Raw genomic sequence first — 19,893 nt, 5'->3', positions numbered from 1 at the left:
AATTTCAAAACCAGTTTTTATGCTGTCTATGGTGTAAAATATTCCATATCTGGATTTCAACAGTTTTTGTAAACAAAAATGTAAATTGTCATCACTTTGCCTGAAATAAAAAGTGATGCCATCTCTGGGCAGTCCAAGATGAAATTTCCATATATCTAAAGTGACTGTGAACCCCTGTGCTCTGTAGCTAACTGAGCAGCTAGGAAGTGGCCTTTTGGCTCTTACAGTCTTTGCCTTTAATGATCTCTTCAACAGACCGACAAGCTTGAGGTGCGGTTTACAAAGGGCGGGCATTTGCCCTCTGGACTGATATGTCTGCATAGAACTGAGCTTGGACAGTGGTTCCAGAAAAGCGTGCAGCCTTTATTGGGTCCTCACCACACGCCAGGTGTTGTTTTAGACGCTTTACAAACGTTAGCTTACTTAATCCTCACAACAGTCCTGTAGGGTATTATCTCCACCTTACAGATGAGGAAACTGAGGCACGCAGTAACAGACCTTGCCCAAAGTCACCCAAGTGTTAAGCGGTGGGGCTGGGATTTGAAGAAGAAGCCTGGCCCTGAGCTAACGTCCGTGCCCATCTTCCTCTATTTTGTATGTGGGACGCCGCCACAGCATGGCTTGATGAGCGGTGTGTAGGTCCACACCCAGGATCTGAACCTACAAATCCTGGGCCGCCAAAGCAGAGGGTGCAAACCTAACCACTGTACCACAGGGCCGGCCCCAGGAAGTGGTGTGGTTTTAATGAAAGCATTTGCTCCTGAAATTCTGGCAGCTACAGCAGACAGGAAAGGAAGATAACTGAGAGAAGGCGCTGAGAAGTTTTACAAAGTTACCTTGCCTCCAGTTCCTCATTTTCAATTTTCCACTGTTTGGCCATGGCTGCATTACATAATCTATTTTCCCTGACTTTCTCGTTGAGAGTTTCCTGATATTTATGTGCTGGAAAGAGAGTGTTCACAAAGAAGATGTACGTGTTACTGATCCACGTGTTGAGTTTTTCCTTTTCTTCATCTTTGGCTTTTTTTTCTGGAAGACAGTTTAATTAAAATGAGCATTAATGCAGTCCTGCAGTAACTCTGGAGTCTATGTTCACATTCCAGCTCTGCCACTTCCTCTGCTGGGCCGAGTGTCTTCATGCCCTGAAGGCGGGCGCTGCTGTGCTCCTCATGGGCTCTGAGGGTTAAGGTGACCGCAGAACGCTTCAGTGACCCCGTGCAATGAGGCAGGTGTCACTAGACTGTAGCTATGACTGTCAGCATCTCCTCTGAGTCTCCTGGTACCTGTAGTTTTTTTCTAAATAGCTTAAGTACTTTCTAAAACCTTAGTTTTACATTTTGCATGTTTCGGGGGGAAAAAACCTCTTGGATTTTGCATACATTGTCTTATTACTTTCTTAATGAAAACTGCCTTTAAAAAGAGGATTTTGACTCAGAAGGTAGGTAAAATTATTGACCTGATAAAGAGTTGTTTCACATCTGCTAAAGCCAATGGACGCCCACTGTGGAATGTGTTTAAAATAGCTGATTCTGGGAAGATGATGCTTTGGGTGGCTCTCTAATAGCAATAGGGTCTGGCATCTTTCAGGACAGCAGTTATTTTTAGACCGTGTCTATAATAGTCTACTGTAAGGGACTACTCTGCTGTGTGGTGGTGGGGAGAGGGGAGGAGTGTGGGGACAGCTGCTACGTACGGGAAGGTAGGATTCTGTGAACTGTCCACCCCCCCCCCCCACCCCAGGAGCCACGTGGAGGGCCCAGAGTGCAAGAGCAATAGGAAGAGCCTTGATGCCAATGCCAAATTGTACAAGGACTGAGGGATGCGTCAGCCACACTTCCCACGTGAACTCCTAGGTTCTAGAATACCAGTATAACCAATGGCTGGCCTAGGCGTGGCAGAGGCTGTGCATTGAGATGTGTGGTAGTAACTGATGGAGATCAACCTCCCGGGATTACTGGCCCTGTCCCAGACTTCCGGGCACCATGTCAGAGGTCTTGCACAGCCTCTGCTAAGAAGCAGCGGATAGAGTCGGTAAGAGCACAGCCTTGAGCCAAACGGGTCAGACTCAAGGCTCAGCTCTGGCACTTCCTCGCCGTGTGACTTGGCAAGTCAACGTCTCTGTGCCCTGGCTTCCTCACCTGTAACAGGGGAGCCTCACAGGGGGGTGCGCACATTGGATGTGTTAGTACAAGTGAGCACTCAGCAATATGCTCGTGGCGTTCCCACAGCCATCGCTGCCAAAGCAAATCACTACCTTACACTACCTTTTTATTTTTATTATAAAATAAAAAGACAAGTCAGACACTGGGAGAAAATATCTGCAAAACGTATCAGATAAAGGATGACTTGTGTCCAGGATACATAAAGAACTATGTGAGTTTTCTTTTGCTTGTCTCAATGAGACAAACAGCCCAATTAAAAAAACTTAAACACACTCCTAAGTGTTGGAGAGGACATGGACAAATGAGACCTCATACGTTACTGATGGCATGTAAAATGCCGATTAGGAAAACCGCTTGGCTATTTATTTTAAAAGGTAAACATACACTTAGCATATGACACAACAGTTCCACTGCTAGATATCTATCCAAGAGAAATGAAAACATAGCCACAAAGACTTGCACACCTAGGTTCATTATTCATGATAGCCAAAAAGTGGAAACAACTCAACTGTCCATCAACTGATGAATGGATAAAATGTGGTATATCCAGACAAGGTAGTACTACTCAGCAGTACAAAGGAGCAGAATGCTAACACATGCTACGACACGAATGAATCCCAAAATAATCATAAGTGAAGGAAGCCAGATGCAAAAGACACAGGATTCCATTTGTACGTAAGTGTACAGAAAAGGCAAATCCATGGAGAGAGAGCAGATCGTCAGCACCAACTGGCCCATGGGCACCCTAGCACTCCATGTGCCTCACCCACACATACGTCCACCCTGTGGCCAGCTTCCTGTGTGCACTCCTGATGTCAGCGAGAGGGAACTTTGGCAGATGGCCAGTGAGCAAGCACAGAAAGCTGGCCCAAAGCTGTGGGCCAGAGCGAGACCACAAACTTGAGCTGTAGCACCAATCTTGGAAAAACGAAAAGGAGGCTAGGCTGTCAGCACTTGGCCTGGTGCACTGCAGGATTGAGAGAAGGCACACAAGCTTAAGAATTCTGCCACAAGAAGGAGCAAGAAATGTGGAGCAAGCCTCAGAATCCCCAGCAGGGCTGATGAAGGCATTTCTCTCCCAAAGGGAGTTAGTAAAGGCTGTAGGCGGTTGCGCTACTCCAAACGCAAAGACAGCAACGCGAGACTTCAAGGAACATGAACAGTCTAGGGAACACGACACCACCAAACGATCACAGTAATCTTCCGGTAACCGACCCCAAAGACATGGAGATCTGCAGTTTACCCAACAGAGAGTTCAAAGTAGCTGTTTTAAGGAAGTTCAATGAGCTGCCAGAAAACACAGAAAGACAATTAAATGAAATCAGGAAAAAAACAACACATGAACAAAATGAGACGTTTACCAAGGAGATAGAAATCACAACCTAAACCAATTCTGGAGCTGAAGGATACGATGAGTGAAATGGAAAATGCAAGAGAGAGCCTCAACAGCAGAATGGATCAAGCAGAAGAAAGAATCTACATTAAGAGACAGGAACTTTGAAGTCCAGTCAGAGGTGAGGAAAGAAAAAACAATGAAAAACAGAGTTGCTGGAATACGCTTAGCATTGTTTAGGTTCTGGGAATATAGCAGTGGTTCTAACAATTTCAAGTAGTGATGCTTGCAAAAAAAAAAAAGGAAACTAAGGCAGGGTAAGGAGGCAGATGACAGCATGGAGTGATATTTTAATGGGGTAGTCAAGCAGATTTATTCTTGGGGTGAGATGGGGCCTATTTAGTCCTCGCCACAGTTCTCAGGTCAGCATTTTTTCTGGTCCTTTGGTTGTGTTGTCTGAAAGTCACTCTCCAGGAGACTCCTCAGGAAGGGCCTGTGAGGACACATTCCCTGAGTTCACGAATGGCCATAAGTGTTGGTCTATAGCCTCCACATCTGAGTGAGGACATATTCCCTGAGTTCATGAATGGCCGTAAGTGTTCGTCTATAGCCTCCATATCTGAGTGAGGACATATTCCCTGAGTTCATGAGAGGCCATAAGAGTTGGTCTATAGCCTCCATATCTGAATGAGAACATGGTCCTTGAGTTCATGAATGGCCATAAGCGTTGGTCTGTAGCCTCCATGTCTGAGTGAGGACATATTCCTTGAGTTTATGAGTGGCCATAAGTGTTGGTCTATAGCCTCCATATCTGGAAGTTAAATGGAAAGTCCCTGGCTCATATTTTCTCTCCTTGAGGACCCTACTGTTTCATCCTTCTCAGTTTGAATTCTCCTCCTAGCACTTTCTCCTCAGTATGGAGGTTTTCCTGGAAGGAACTCAGGTTTGTTTGCTGAGAGTTCCTAGGGCCCGACTGCCCTGTTGCCTTCATCCTCCCTCTGGCCCCTGTACTCATTCATAACCTGGAGTGTACACAGCCCTGCCTTGTTTCAGTCACTCTTCTCAGATTGGCCTTCCATGCTTTCCCATGAGTTCTTGGGAGTCTTGAGTTCTCATGTTCTCAGGTCCGTAAGACACCCAACTGCTTCTCTCTGTCTTTTATGTCTGTTACCTTCTTTTGCATCCTTTTTACATTCTGACACCATGCAGGTTCTGTAGCAGGTGGTGGCTTGTCCCTGTCTATTCATATTTTGGCTTTCATGGTGATACCATCTCACAAAATATGGTTGTATATGCAGTTTCTGGATTTGTGGTTTTGCTATTCTAATTGTGCTGTCTTTGAAAAGACTTACACCACTGCCACCCCATCTTCTCAGAATTCCCAGTCAGTGGTTTTCATGTCACCCTTTCTTTCCTAGTTAAGAAATAATGGTCTATTATATTCGGTTTTTATCCTTATCAAGTTTTCATATCTTGCTTATAGTAATTTTATTAAGTGAACTGAAAGGTTTTTATCTTCTTTTATGCTTCGGAGTTTGAAAAAATAATATAAGAACATAAGAAAAGTTCTTATAGAAGTGCTTCCTTAAATTTTTTAAAGAACTTGCTCATAAAAATTAAATTGGGGGAGTAATTTTTTGATAGTTTTTCTCCCATGATTAGTCAAGCTTCCTACATTTTCTTGAGTAAACTTTTATTATTAATATCTTTTTAAAAAATAATTTCCGATCTTTCAAATTTATTAGCTTAGAGGTATATATAGCATTTTCTTACTGCACTTAGAAAACTTTTATCTGTGCTTATTTATTTTTTTTCTTCCTGGTTAGTATCTGCGTGTTTTATCACTTTTGTTCTGACTGTACCAGACAAGTATGTCTATTTTTATTATCTTTTTACTGAAAGAACCAGCTTTTGATTTAAAGTGAGAGATGTGTGACTCTTCCTTTCACTTGAACACTTAGAGGCCATTGTAGGGTTATGAATTGGCCTAATTTCAATATTCTTGTCTCAGGGAATAGGGAGCCCCAAGAAGGAGAGAGATGGGGGAACGGCCGGTCGGCGGAGCAGTCAGCACACACACAGCATTTATCGATTATGTTCACCGCCCATATGGGCATGGTTCACGGCACCCAAAAACAATTAGAATAGTAGCAAAGATCATTGATCACAGATCACCATAACAAATGTAATAATAATGAAAAAGTTTGAAATATTGCAAGAATTACCAAAATGTAACACAGAGACACAAAGTGAGCAAATGCTGTCAATAGACTTGCTTGACACAGGGTGACCACAAACCTTCAATTTGGGGGGAAAAAAACAGCATCTGTGAGGTGCCATAAAGTGAAGTGCAATAAAACGAGGTATGCCTGTATAAATTTTCTCTGGTTATAGTTTTGACTGTGTCTCATAGGTCATGTTTAAGTTATTTCGGTTTCCCAAGTATTATCAAAAATGCATTTGATTTTCTCTAAGAATTATTTAGAAGAATAGAGGACTTTATATCCGTGGGGCTTTTTGTTGTTGTTTGTTTTGTGTTTGCTTTTAATTTCCAAGTGGTCGGATGATATTTTACTTTTCAAATCAATATATCTGGTCCTTTTCTTTAGTAAGAGCAGAGTGGCATTGGATGACCCCAACAAAGGAGAGGGATGAAGCTGGAAGCCAGTGTGGCCAGGGCTGATGAATTAACTGGGAGTTGAGGAAAAGGAGTCGGCAGATAGAACACTAGATGGATTTTACCAGGAAAAAGGATAATATCAAGAGGAATATGAGGGATTGAATAAGGGTTTGTTCATTGCTGTTTCTAACTTGATCATCTTTTAAAACCAAAGCGAATGAGACTCCTGAGAGAGACACGTCTACTGTATAAGGATAGAGGCTTGAGAGGTGGGCATGTGGGGCCCAGGTGGAGGTACACTTGTCCTGACAGACTGATGCAACTCCATAAGATCATGCCTTACGTCACCAAGATGGCAACGTAGGTCTTTCTTAACTTCGCTCCCCCTCACAAGAAGAAACAGCAACTATTCATGGACAAGACACCACTGAGAGAATCCTAGAGGCTGAAGCACCTCCTGCGCCACAGAGAACAAGACGGACCCCATTGGAAGGGTGAGAGGAGCACACTGACTGCATTGCCCCCCCCCCCCCCGGGCTGGTGGGGCACCATGCCAAGAGGTCTCCCCTGAGCCAACAGTTCCTCCTGTGTTTCCCAAGGTGGACATCCAGCTCCCCCAGCATTGTGGGTTGCTTTCTGGGAGCCCCAACTCCAGTCCTGCCCCACTGGGGATTGCTGGAGAATCTGCAGGGCTGGACCACTGGGAATTTGTGACAGAGAAGCAGGGAGGGGCTTGCAGCAATCAGCACTGGGATCTTGGCAGACTGAGTTTCCTACCTACAGCACCCAAGTAGTAGTCCCTGCCAGCAGCTTTGCTCATCTACAGATCCAAGTTGGTGGCGCAGGCTGACCAGGGAACTTGGCAAGGCACAGGTCTGCCTGATTCAGGTTCTCAAATGAAGAGTCATGCCAGCCCAGCAGTCTGGTCTGCCTCCTGCCCAGGCAGGGGAGGTGAGTCATAGCCCAGCCCACTGCCGTGTAGCTCCCAGCCCTGTCAGACCAGAAAGGCTAGCAAGAAGACTTGGACGCTGCATAGCCCAGCAGCACTCCAGCAGAGAGTACAGTAGGCAGAGCTGATAGCCTGCAGAGCAAAGCCAGTGCCAGGCATGGAGGGTCCAGGGAGGGGAGCTAATTCATAGTCCCTTGTGCTGTTCAGTGTGGCTCCTTGCCTCTCCTGACCAGAAAGCCTGATCGAGAAAACCTGAGAGTCTGCTTGGAGCTGGCCCTTCCATCCCACCCAGGCAGGGTAGCTGAGTCATAGCCCTGCCCAACCAGAAAATCTGGGCAGAACACCTAGAAAGCTGCATGGCCCAGAAACATTTGAGCAGAGTCCAGCAGGCAGAGCTGATAGTCTGTAGAGCAAAGCCAGTAGCCCTGTTTGGCCAGGGAACTTGGTTCATGGGTCAGCTTGAGTCAAGACCACAAACAAAGAGCCTTTCCAGCTTTGGAGCTGGTTTCCCTGCTGTGCCCGGGCAGGGAAACTAACTGATAGCCCTGCCTCCCCCGTTGCTGCATACAGCATTCAGCCTGCCTGACCAGGGAGCCTAAGCAGAGCACACGGGAAGCTGCCTACAGTGGCACTTGAACAGAGAGCCCAGCCCACGGCTTTCCCCCTGTGCAGAGTGACCTCATCTGGTCAGGGAATTCAGGGCACACTCCTGCCTGATTCAGGTCCCCAAACAACAAGCCATGCAAGCCCTGGACCTTGTCCTGCTGCCCCGCCAGAGGAGGGAAGCTCATTCATAGCCACACCTACTGCTGAATATAGTGCCCAGTCCTGACCATCTAGTAAACCTGACTGGAACACCCAGGCAACCATGGAGCCCACCTTACAGGCTCACTTGTGCAGGGAACCAAGTCATCCATCCTATCCAACTGTGCTCAACCAGCAGCAGCCCCTTCCCAATCTCAGAGCTCAGGCAGTGGCCTCACCCCAAAATAGACCCTGATAGCAAGCCCCACCTGCCCAAGGAAGGACCAGCAGACACATCCAGAAATCTAAATGCAGCTGAATTGCAAAGAACTGTCTCTGCCAAGGCTAACCTGTAAAGTCTGGAAGAGGAGACCGCTTACTCAAATACACAGATACCAACATAAGGAATCAAGGATCATGAAAGATCAGGTAAACATCACATCACCAAAGGGAACTAATAAAGCTCCAATAACTGACCCTAAAGAAATGGAGATCTATGAACTGTCAGACAAAGAATTCAGAATAATCTTCTTAAAGAAGTTGAGTGAACTACAATAGCACACAGACAGACAACTAAATGAAATCAGGAAAATAATGCATGAACAAAACAGGAAGCTGAACAAAGAAACAGAAACCGTAAAAAAAAAAAAACAAAAAAAAAACCCAGAAACCCTAGCGCTGAAAAATACAACGACTGAACTGAAGAATTCAATAGAGAGCTTCAGAAGAAGACTCGACCATGCAGAAGAAAGAATCAGTGACCTAGAAGACAGGACATTTGAAATTATCCAGTCTGAGGAGCAAAAAGAAAAAACAACAACAAAGAGTGAAAAAAGCCCACAGGACTTACGGGACACAATCAAAAGAAACAATATTCACATTATGGGAATTCTAGAAGAAGAGAAAGAGACAGGGATAGAAAGTATATTTAAAGCAATAATGGCCAAAAACTTCCCAAATCTGAGGAGAGAAATGGACATCCAGATCCATGAGGCCTAAAAGATCCCAAATAGGTTGAATCCAAATAGGGCTACCCGAAACACATTATAATTAAATTGTCAAAAGTCCAAGACAAAGAATTTTTTAAGAAAAAAGGGAAAAGAGAGAGGTTATATACAAAGGAACCCCCATAAGACTATCAGCAGATTTCTCAACAGGACTTTTCAGGCCAGGAGAGAATGGGATGATATATTAAAAATATTGAAAGAAAGAAACTGTCAATCAATTCTATACCCAGCAAAGCTGTCGTTCAGAAATGAAGGACAGATAAAGAGTTTCTCGAACAAACAAAAACTGAGGGAGTTCATCACCACCAGACCTGCCTCACAAGAAATGCTGAAGGGAATTCTTTGAATGGGAGCAAACATCATAAAAGCATAAGAAGGTAGTGTAAAACACTGGTAATGGTAAATACGTAGTCAAAGTTAGATTCTGTAATATAGTAATGGTAGTGCGTAATTCACTTACAACTCTAGTTCAAAAGTTAAAAAAAGGAGTAAAAATAACCATAATTTTACAATAATCTGTTATTAGCTACACAATATAAAAAATATGTAAACAGTAACATCAATAACCTAAATGCGGGGAGGAGGAAAAGTATAAAGTTTAAGAATCCTATTGAAGTTGTTATCAGTTTAAAATAGGTCATTATAATTTGAAGATATTTTATGTAAGCCTCATGGTAACCACAAGTACTAACACAAAAGAACATGATAAAGTCAAAGCATACTGATACCAAAAGGCATCAAAACACCCAAAAACACATCAGGATAAGAAACAAGGAAAAATGGATCTACAAAACAGCCAGAAAACAATTAATAAAATGGCAAGAGTAAGTCCTTACCTATCAATAATTATTTTAAACATAAATGGATTAAATTTTCCAAGCAAAAGACATAGAATGGATTTAGAAAAACAAGTTCCAACCATATACTGCCTACAAGATTCACTTTAGCCTTAAAGACACACGTAGCCAGAGTGAAGGGATGGGAAAGGATACTTCAAGCAAATGGTAACCAAAAGAAAGCGGGGGTAGCTATACTTATATCAGACAAAATAGACTTTAAATTAAAAATGGTAAAAAGAGACAGGAAGGTCATTATATGATGATAAAGGGGTCAATCCATCAAGAAGTTATAACAATTGTAAATATGTATGCACCCAACATTGGAGCACCTATGTATATAAAGCAAAAACTAATGGAGTGTAAAGGAGAAATAGAGAGCCTTGCAATAATGGGTGACTTTTAATACCCTACTCTCAACAATGGATAGATCCCCCAGAGAATCAATAACGGCAGTGGATTTAATCAACACTATAGACCAAATGGACCTAACAGACACGTACAGAACATTCTATCCGACAAGAGCAGAATACACATTCTTCTCAAGCACCCATGGAACATTTTCTAGGACAGACCGTGTTAGGCCACAAAACAAGTCTTAGCAAATTCAAGAAGATTGAAGTCATATCAGATATCTTCTCTGACCACAGTGGTATGAAACTAGAAATCAGTAACAGGAGGAAAACTGGAAAATTTATGAATGCATGGAAACTAAACAATGCTTTCTTGAGCAACCAATGGATCAAAGAAGAAATTAAAGGGAAAATAAAAAGGTATCTTGAGACAAAGGAAAATCGAAACACAACATTCCAAAACTTACAGGATCCAGGAAATAGAGTTCTAAGAGGGACGTTCAAAGCAATAAACAACTACATTAAGAGACAGGTTTCAAATAAACAACTTAACTCTATGCCTTAAGAAACTAGAAAAAGAAGAACAAAGTGAACCCCAAATTAGCAGAAGGAAGGAAATAATAAAGATTAGAGCAGAAAGAGAGAACAGGAAAATAACAGAAAAGATTAACAAAACTAAGAATTGATTCATTGAAAAGATAAGCAAAATTGACAAACCGTTAGCTAGACTAACCAAGAAAAAAAGAAAGAGGACCCAAATCAACAAAAGTATAAATAAAAACTGGACATTACAACTCATACCACAGAAATACAAAGGATCATAAGAGGCTACTATGAACTATATGCCAACAACCTGGACAGCCTAGAAAAAACGGAAAACTTCTTACAAGCATATAACATACCAAGACTGAATCAGGAAGAAATAGAAAATCTGAACAGACCAATTAATAAGGAGATTGAATCAATAATCAAAAAATCTCCCAAAAACAACAAAAAAAAGCCCAGGACCAGAGTGCTTCACTGGTGAACTTTACCAAACATTTAAAGAAGAATTAACACCAGTCTTCCTCAAATGCTTTCAAAAAATTGAAGAGGAGGGAACACTCCCAAACTCATTTTACAAGGTCAGCAGTACCCTGATACCAAAAGCAGAAAAGGACACTACCAGAAAAGAAAACTACAGGCCAATATCCCTGATGGATATAGATGTAAAAATTCTCAATAAAATACTAGCCAACCACATTCAGCAGCACATTAAAAGTATCATTCACCATGATCAAGTGGGATTTATTCCCGGGATGCAAGGATGGTTCAACATATGCAAATAAAGCAATGTGTTGCATCACATTAATAGAATGAAAGAAAAAAAATCATATGATCATCTCAATAGGTACAGACAAAGCATTTGACAAAATTCAACATCCATTCATGATAAAAACTCAACAAAGTAAGTATAGAAGGCACATACCTCAACATACTAAAGGCCATATATGACAAGCACACAGCTACCATCATACTCAATGGTGAAAGATTGAAAGCTTTTACTCTAGGATCAGGAACAAGACAAGGATGCCCACTCTCGCCACTCCTATTCAACATAGTCCTGGAAGTCCTAACCAGAGCAATCAGGCAAGGAAAAGAAAGAAAAGCCATCAGAATTGGAAAGGAAGAAGTAAAATTCTCCTTATTTGCAGATGATATGATTTCATATGTAGAAAATCTTAAAGACTCCACCAAAAAACTGTTAGATCTAATCAAAAAATTCAGTAAAGTTGCAGGATACAAAATTAACATAAAAAATCAGTGTGTTTCTATACACTAAAAATGACTTATCTGAAAAAGGAATAAAGAAAAACGTCCCATTTACAATACCTTCAAAAGAATAAAATTCTTAGGAATAAATTTAACCAAGGAAGTGAAAGATCTCCACTCTGAATACCACAAGAAAATGATGAAGGAAATTGAAGACGACACAAATAAATGGAAAGGTATCCCATGTTCATGGATTAGAAGAATTAATATTGTTAAAATGTCAATACTGCAAAAGCCATCCATAGATTGAGTGCAATCTCTATCAAGATTCCAATGGATATATTTTTTTTTTTTTAGTGAGGAAGATTGTCCCTGAGCTAACATCTGTGCCAGTCTTGCTCTGTTTTGTAGTGGGACACTGCGTCAGCATGGCTTGATGAGCAGCGTGTAGGTCCACACCTGGAATCTGAACCTGCGAACCCCAGGCCACTGAAGCGGAGAGCGTGAACTTAACCACTATGACCCCAGGCCAGTCTCAGCAATGGCTTTTTTTTTTTTTTTTACAGAAGTAGAAAAATTCTAAAATTTATATGGAGCCACAAAAGACCTCAAATAGCCAAAGAAAGCAATCCTGAGAAAGAAGAACAAAGTGGGAAACATCACAGTTCCTGATTTCAAGCTATATTATAAAGCTGTAGTCATCCAAACGGCATGGTACTGGCATAAAAACAGACACAAGACAATGGAGCAGAATCAAGAGCCCAGAAGCAAACCCAGGCATACATAGTCAACTAATATTTGACAAGGGAGCCAAGAATATTCAATGGAGAAAACACAGTCTCTTCAATAGATGGAGTTGGGAAAATTGGATATTCACATGAGAAAGAATGAAACTACTTCCTTGTCTTATACCATTCACAAAAATCATCTTGAAATGGTTTAAAGATTTAAATATAAGACCAGAAACCATAAAACTCCTAGAAGAAAACAAAGGGAAAAAAGCACCTTGACCTGGGTCCAGACAAGGATTTTTTGGATATGATGCCTAAAACATGGGCAACAAAATCAAAAATAAACAAATGAGATTACATCAAACTAAAAAGCTTCTTTGTACACAGCAAAAGAAACCATAAACAAAATGTAAAGACAACCTGCAGAATGGGAAAAAAACATATGTGAACCATATATCCGATGGAGATTTAATATCCAAAACCCATAAAGAACTCATACAGCTCAATAGAAAATAAAATAACCCAATTAAAAAATGGGCAAAGGACCCAAACAGACATTTTTCCAAAGAAGATATACAAATGGCCAACAAGGACATGAAGAAAAGCACAATATCACTAGTCATAGGGAAACGCAAATCAAAACCAGTGAGGTATCATCTCCTGTCTGTGAGAACGGCTATTATCAAAGAGAACAGAGATGACAAATGATGGCTAGGATTGGAGAAAAGGGAGTCCTTGTGCACTGATGGTGGGAATGTAAATTGGTGCAGCCACTATGGAAAACAGTAAGGAAATTTCTCAAAAAATTAAAAATAGAAATACCACATGATCCAGCAATTCCACATCTGGAAATAGATCCAAAGGAAACAAAAACACTATTTCAAAGAGGAATCTGCACCCCCATGTTCACAGCAGCATTATTTACAACAGCCAAGACATGGAAACAACCTAAGTGTCCATCAATGGGTGAATGGATAAATAAGTTGTGGTGTATACACATATACACCGTGGAATACTACACAGCCATAAAAAGGAGGAAATCCTGCCATTTGTGACAACATGGAGGGAACTTGAGGGCACTGTACCGAGTGAAATAAGTCAGACAGAGAAGGACAAATACCGTATTATCTCACTTATATGTGGACTCTTAAAAAAAAAAACTCATAGAAAAGGAGATCAGATTCGTGGTTACCAGAGGCAGGGGGTGGCGGAGGGGGAATCAGAGGAAGGTGTTCAAAAGGTGCAAACTTCCAGTTATAAGATAAATACGTCCTGGGGGCGTAACATACCCCATGATGACTGCAGTTAACACTGCTGTATGATTTACATGAAAGTTGTTAAGAGACTAAATCCTAAGAGGCGTCATCACAAAGAAAAAGTTTTTTTCTTTTTCTTTTTTTGTTTATCTGTATGAGATGATGGATGTTGACCAAACGTATTGTGGTGATCATTTCACGATAGACGTGAGTCGAATCACGACGCTGTACACCTTAAACTCATGCAGCCCTGGATGTCAATTACGTCTCAATAAAACTGGGGGGGAAAATCGGTAAGATGGTGCCTTGAAAGTGAACTCCGTCAAGCCAGGGGGCAGAATCAGAGGCAGAGTGCCAGCCTAATTATATTAAAAAAATATGGATGTACATTTTCATAAACCTTATGTCATTTATGAGCAACAGTTGGTAAATGTCAAAGCCCGAAAATTAAAATACTCACCACTGTGAGATGAGAAAAACGTTAGCCCTTTTCCTGGAGATTTAAAATTCATTTTGGAAATTCTTTCGTCACTTGGAGACTTCTTGACCTTGCGTTTTTATGTAAAAACAAACAAACAAAAAACACATAAAGCAAAATATTACTTCTGCATCATTATAGACTAAAACGAATTTTCTACATTATAAATAAAAAGAACATTATTATGGAGACCATTCTCTTTAAGCTGATTTAACTATTTTTAACCTACATAAAATTTGACTATTTTTAACCTGCATATTTGTACTTTTAAGGAAGTGAAGAGCAGAGTTAATGGACCTCTTGAAAGGCCCTCCCCGAGAAACCAAAGATTTGCAAGTCTGCCCGGGGCCTGCTGGGAAAGGCTTTAGCACACACGATCAGCTGTGCTTACGCTCACAGAGTCAAGGCTTCACCACCATCTGCACGCCTGTCACTCCCACGTTCCACTCTCCAGCTCGATCTCACCCTGAAGTCCAGACTCGCTCCAGCCCGGCCACTTGCTATCACCACTTGGATGTCTAGCCAGACACCTTAAGCCTACCAGGTCCAAAACTAACCCCTTAATTTTGCCCCAAAAACTCATCTCTCGCCCACCCTCGTCTTCCCCTTCTAGAAGTGGCGACTCTGTTTTTCCAGTGGTTGAGGCCAAATATCCTAGAGTCACCCTTGCCTCTCCTTCCCTCCCAGTCTCCATAGCCCGTAAAATACCTTCAGATGATTCTACCTGTTTCCTCCTGGTTTGTCCACAGTGAGGTCATAGCGGGTCCACTGGCCCCTCTGCTCAGGGGGCCTCCCATCTCATTCAGAGTAAAAGCCAGGCCCTCCTCACAGCCAGATGCCCCCCTGGGCTGGCTCCCGCCTCACTCCGCTCATCTTCCTGGGCCGCTCAGGCGTGGCCACACTTGCCACTACACTTCTCTTCCAACAAGCCAAACATGCTGCCACCTCAGGGCCTTTGCACAGGACAGTCTCCCTCCAGATAGTTACACGGTTGCTTCCTCACTTTCTCCAGGTGTGCTCGAATGTCACTGCACCAGAAGACCTTTGCTTACTACCCACCCCGTCACTCCTTCTCCACCGCCCGCCCTGCTTGTCACCCTACTCCTCACACCTCATAAGGGTAAAGAGGTGTAGCAGTGTGGGGATGGGTGCAAATTCTGGAGTCAAACCGCCTGCAGACACAGCCCAGCTCCACTTACGTACTAGCTCTATGACTGCAGGCAGGCTCCTTAACCTTCTGTGCCTTGGGGCCCTTCTGGAGACAGCAACAGCACCAAAGGCGTGTCGGGGCATTCGCTGAGCCAACACCGGGATGGCTGGGCACCTGCTAACACCCCAGAGTGTCGCTGCTACTGTCGTCCACTGTCACCATCTCCCTCTCCTCACGACAGCGTCAAGGCCACGGGAGGCCCGGTGTCTCGCTCACTGCGACCTCCCTAAGTGTGGAAGACTGCTCTGCACACAGGTGCGCAGGCGTGTCGACAGCACGGCCGCGTCACTGTTTCCACACGGCGAGTTGTCAATACGAACCTCTGATTTCTTTCTTTTGCTGCTGCCAAGCAGGAGTCCTAACGAGCTTGACGATGACTTGGGGCTCTGCGGGTCAGAGTCCTGGCTTGTCCCTGCACTTGAACTCCTGTTCTGCATGTTCTAAGCAGGGACAAACACGTAAGAGGGTTTCTGGTTTCCATGGAGATACACACACACACACACACACACACACACACGATTTTAATGAAGTATAGTTGATTTACAATAAAGTATACCATTTGGTGAGTTCTGACACGTCTACACCTGCGACACCATCGCCTCAGTCAGGACTGTGAGCATACCCATCAGCCCAAGTTTCCTGTGCCTCTTGGTGGCCCATCCCTCTTCCTCATCCTCAGGCACCCCCTCACCTGCTTTCTGTCACTACAGATCGCTTTGCACTTTCCAGGGTTTTGTATAATTGGAGTTACAGAAGTATGTACCCTTTCTCATAGGGCTTCTTTCGCCCGGGATAATTCTCTTGATTCAGCCGTGCTGCTGCGTGTATCACGAGCTATTCCATTGCTGGCTCATACTCCATTGTGTGGCTATAGTAGGATTTATCTCGACGGACGTCTGGGATGCCATATCGGACATTAGAAGTGAACTTGGTCGCACGGTTTCTGAGGATGTTCCCTAGGCCAGCGTGTTCACACTCGGTTACTGGAGTCCACGGCAATGCCATCCACGAAATCATGGATGGATTTAAAGTGGACATTCATTTCCCTCAGAGCAGAGCCCCAGACCCAGACTGTGGCCCGGGACCGGGTTGCCAGATGACCTGGAGAAGCCATATCCTCAACCCGGAGGAGGCACAGCTGGCTGAGGGGATGGAAGATGGGCGGCCGAACTCGAACACGCAGCTCTCAGCACATGAGCAGTCCAGGGCGCGTCCTGGGGATTCGTGGTAATAGTCTCCCCTTCGACAGCAAACAACAGTGGGAAGCCTCCTTGTCTGAGCAGCTTGGAAGAGCTTCCCCGCTGTGGGGTTCTGTTGGCCCCCAAGACTTTCTCTGTGGCTCCAAATGAATGGCTCAAAAATCAGAAATCCTTCAAGCCCACCAGCCTGAAACCCCCCGAGCCCCAAACTGGGTTTGTCTCCATTTGCCCCAGCCACCTGGATCCTTCAGTAAGTCGCCGACGCTGCCCCTGCTCCATTTAGGTCTTGCCAGGAAGCCTGGTGTGACGCCCTGTGAGCAGGCCCCATCCTCAGGGACCCATCCGGCATCGCACGCACACTCAGGAGCTATGGCTTGGCCTCTTGGCTCTGGGGCAGGCTTGCCACTCTTGTAAACGCTAGATCATATGACGAAACATTTCATGACAAAATATCTCAGAGGCTCTAAGCGTCATGGCCCACCCGGCGTGTTAGTACACACGCTGACCTTCATTACCATATCTCCATGACTGTGGCTAGGAGTCTGCTTCCCGGGGCATGACCAGGAAATACATTTTCCCTAACTTACAAAAGAAAAAATAGGATACGCTCCTTTCAAAACGTGAAAAGATGTCTCAAATTATTTAAGTCTTAAATTATCTCCTGGAGGGTTACAAAAGCCTAAGATAGTTTTGATACGGTTTAACCATTTCAGAATAAAACCATTCCTGGCTCTCTAAATTCTATGGTCTTGTTTCTTACCTGAAACATTGTCCCGTAAGTACTTCCGCGTTTGCTTCCAGACAAGTCATCGTTTGGAAAATTTGAATAGGATTTAGCCCTCTCATCAGTCACAGAGATTAATGAGAAGCTTAAGAGAGCTTCAAAGAATTCCAGGAAAACCAGCTGAAATATCAGAAAATACAAAGAGTCTGATTCATTCGGACACACCCTGAGGTGGACCAGCGATCCACCTGGGTGCTCGTTTCTGTTCTCTAGAGAATATCAATTCATCCAGCGCTCGAGCGTCATGAGCGCACACCAGTTTGTAATAAAAATGACAGCCTTTAAAGGCTCTATTATGATGTATATGCTGTCGTCAGATTTGTAAGACATTTTTCTATTTTGGTGGAAACCTTTTATGTTAGTTAATTGGGGACAGTCATCTTCAAAAATGTTTCCTTTTTTCTTGAACAACTAGAGAAGTGGCACCTGTAAAACCTAAGTGACAAGTGTTACCCACTTGGCCGCTGTGCCCCTCCCCCATCCACGTGCCCCTTCCCCATCCACGTGCCCATCCCCCACCATGTGCCCTGACACACGGACCTGCCTCTGCCTGGGGAGCACCTGCCTGTGGGGGTGGCTCACTCGGACTTTGAGCATCCACCCATCATGTCTGTAGGTCCCGAACCCAGGACCCTTCGAGTCTGAGCCGGAACAGACCCACTAATTGACCCGAGGCTCCAAGCCAGCCTCCGCCTGCTTCCAGGGGTCTGCTCAGCATCCCTGCAGCCCCAGTGTCCTCTGCTCGGACAGTCTGCCGGGACCTGCCCTAAGATGGTCCAGCTGGTAAAACGAGACATTTGCTCAGTACCAGAGCAGGACATATTTAGGCTCTGGTGCCCCAAATTTGACTCCTCCCATGACCTCATCCAACACCCACTCAGCACCCCCAGGTTCCCCAAAGCCTCCTGCCGATATGCCAGCCCCCACTTTGCAAAGGCCTCGAAACCCCTCAGCTCTACAGCGAGAGACCACGTGTCCCAGTGAAAGGAACACAGGTTCCGGAAGCAGCCGGTCCTAAGTGGAAGTCTGGCTCTGCCGTTCAGTTTCTTCATCTGTAAAATGGGCTTCGTGTCGCACACGGTCATGAGGATCCGATGAGATCCTGGTGTGAAGGGCCTGTCACCCTAAGTGGTGGATCAGTTGCAGCCGGGATTTGTGGCTTCTATCTTAAATGCACAAGTCAGTAAGTCCCTGCCCCACCCGGGGACCTGTGTCACTGGCCTTGAGGTGACACTAAATGTCCACTTTAGAAGCGTGGCCTAGCGCCAGAAGGGTTTTGTTTGTTCTCTTATTGGCTGTTCTGCTCACGCTGTTCCCATGTTTTTCTTTCCCAGCAGAGAGCAGCCTGTTTCAAGAGACACCGCACCGTCTGACACCGTGATGTTCTGCAAATGTCAGAGGAATAAAGACTGTGCCTTAGATTTGCAACTCCGGCCTGCTCCGTGTGTCCCAGCTTCTGATTTTGCCTGTCGGCTTGAGAAAAATCGGCCTGAGGCTTGTGTTCAAGATGAGGTTATTCGCACAGTTTGGAACAGAGATCAGGAGGGACCCGCAAACACAAGTGTGATGAGATGGGAGCAGGACAGGGGTGTGTGTCACTGAAGCAGAGTGGATGCTGGAGCGACCAAGACTTCTGGAGATGCTGGGGTAGGGTGAAGGCATTTTGTGCACACAAAGGGCGTGAATTTAGGGGGCAGGGGCCCAAAGGGAAGACTGTTACGGGTTGAATTGTGTCTCCCAAAAAAACCTGGAGTCCTAACGCCCAGGACCTCAGAATGCGACCTTATTTGGAGGTAGGTCTTCAAAGATCATCAATTAAAATGAGGTAATTAGAGCTGGCCCTAATCCAACATGCCTGCTGTCCTTATAAGGAGAGGGAAAATTGAACAAAGAGACAGACCCATGGAGGGAAGACTTGAAGAGACACGAGGAGGCGATGGTCATCTACAAGCCGAGGAGAGAGTCCTAGAACAGAGCCTTTCGCACAGCCCTCAGAAGGGACCAGCTCTGCCGACACCTTGATTTCAGAACTGTAGGCAATAAAGTTCTGTTATTTAAACAAAGACGGTAGGAGGAAATAGCAAGTACAAATGTCCTGAGGTAGGAGCGTGATGGGTGCACTCAGGGAATGGCACAGATGTACTGCGCAGGTGTCACTCGACAGTCAGACATGGGCTCAGAGAGGTGGCCGTCTTGAGGGCCTTTACTCCGGGAGAGATGGGAAGCCCCCAGGAGGTCTGAGCAGGGGAAGGACAGCATCTGGCTGCTGCACTGACAGCAGCACGTGGGAGAATAAGGGATGAGTCAGGGAGCAGAGGAAGGAGCCACAGCAGCTTTCCAGGTGACAGTCGACGGGGGCCCTGCCACAGTGGTAGCAGTGCAGGTGGCACGTGTGGCCACGTTCCAGATGTATTGTGAAGGAAGAGCCAACAGGATTTCCTAAAGGTTTGAGCATGCTGATGTGAGAGACAGGAGTCGA

General features: G+C 44.5%; 1 protein-coding gene across 5 annotated transcripts in view; it reads right to left on the bottom strand.

Moving 5' to 3' along the window:
* LOC124242358 (radial spoke head 10 homolog B-like) overlaps positions 1–19,893 on the bottom strand; it is a 67,698-nt gene that overhangs the window by 12,669 nt on the left and 35,136 nt on the right. For 2 of the 5 annotated variants that reach the window (XM_046667325.1, XM_046667327.1), the window contains exons 16-19: positions 17,391–17,534; positions 15,752–15,871; positions 14,204–14,291; positions 837–1,029 (exon numbers count right to left, since the gene is read on the bottom strand). In XM_046667325.1, coding sequence (XP_046523281.1) covers positions 837–1,029; positions 14,204–14,291; positions 15,752–15,871; positions 17,391–17,534 — 545 coding nt within the window. Of the gene's footprint in view, positions 1–836; positions 1,030–14,203; positions 14,292–14,945; positions 15,250–15,751; positions 15,872–17,390; positions 17,535–19,893 lie in introns of those variants that run through there. The other 3 variants (XM_046667326.1, XM_046667328.1, XR_006889428.1) reach the window with 2 other exon arrangements.

The sequence above is a fragment of the Equus quagga genome, chromosome 7 (genome assembly GCF_021613505.1).
Source record: "Equus quagga isolate Etosha38 chromosome 7, UCLA_HA_Equagga_1.0, whole genome shotgun sequence".
Classification (NCBI taxonomy): domain Eukaryota; kingdom Metazoa; phylum Chordata; class Mammalia; order Perissodactyla; family Equidae; genus Equus; species Equus quagga.
The sequence above is the reverse complement of the archived record's forward strand: the minus strand, read 5'-3'. Positions and strand labels throughout refer to the sequence as shown.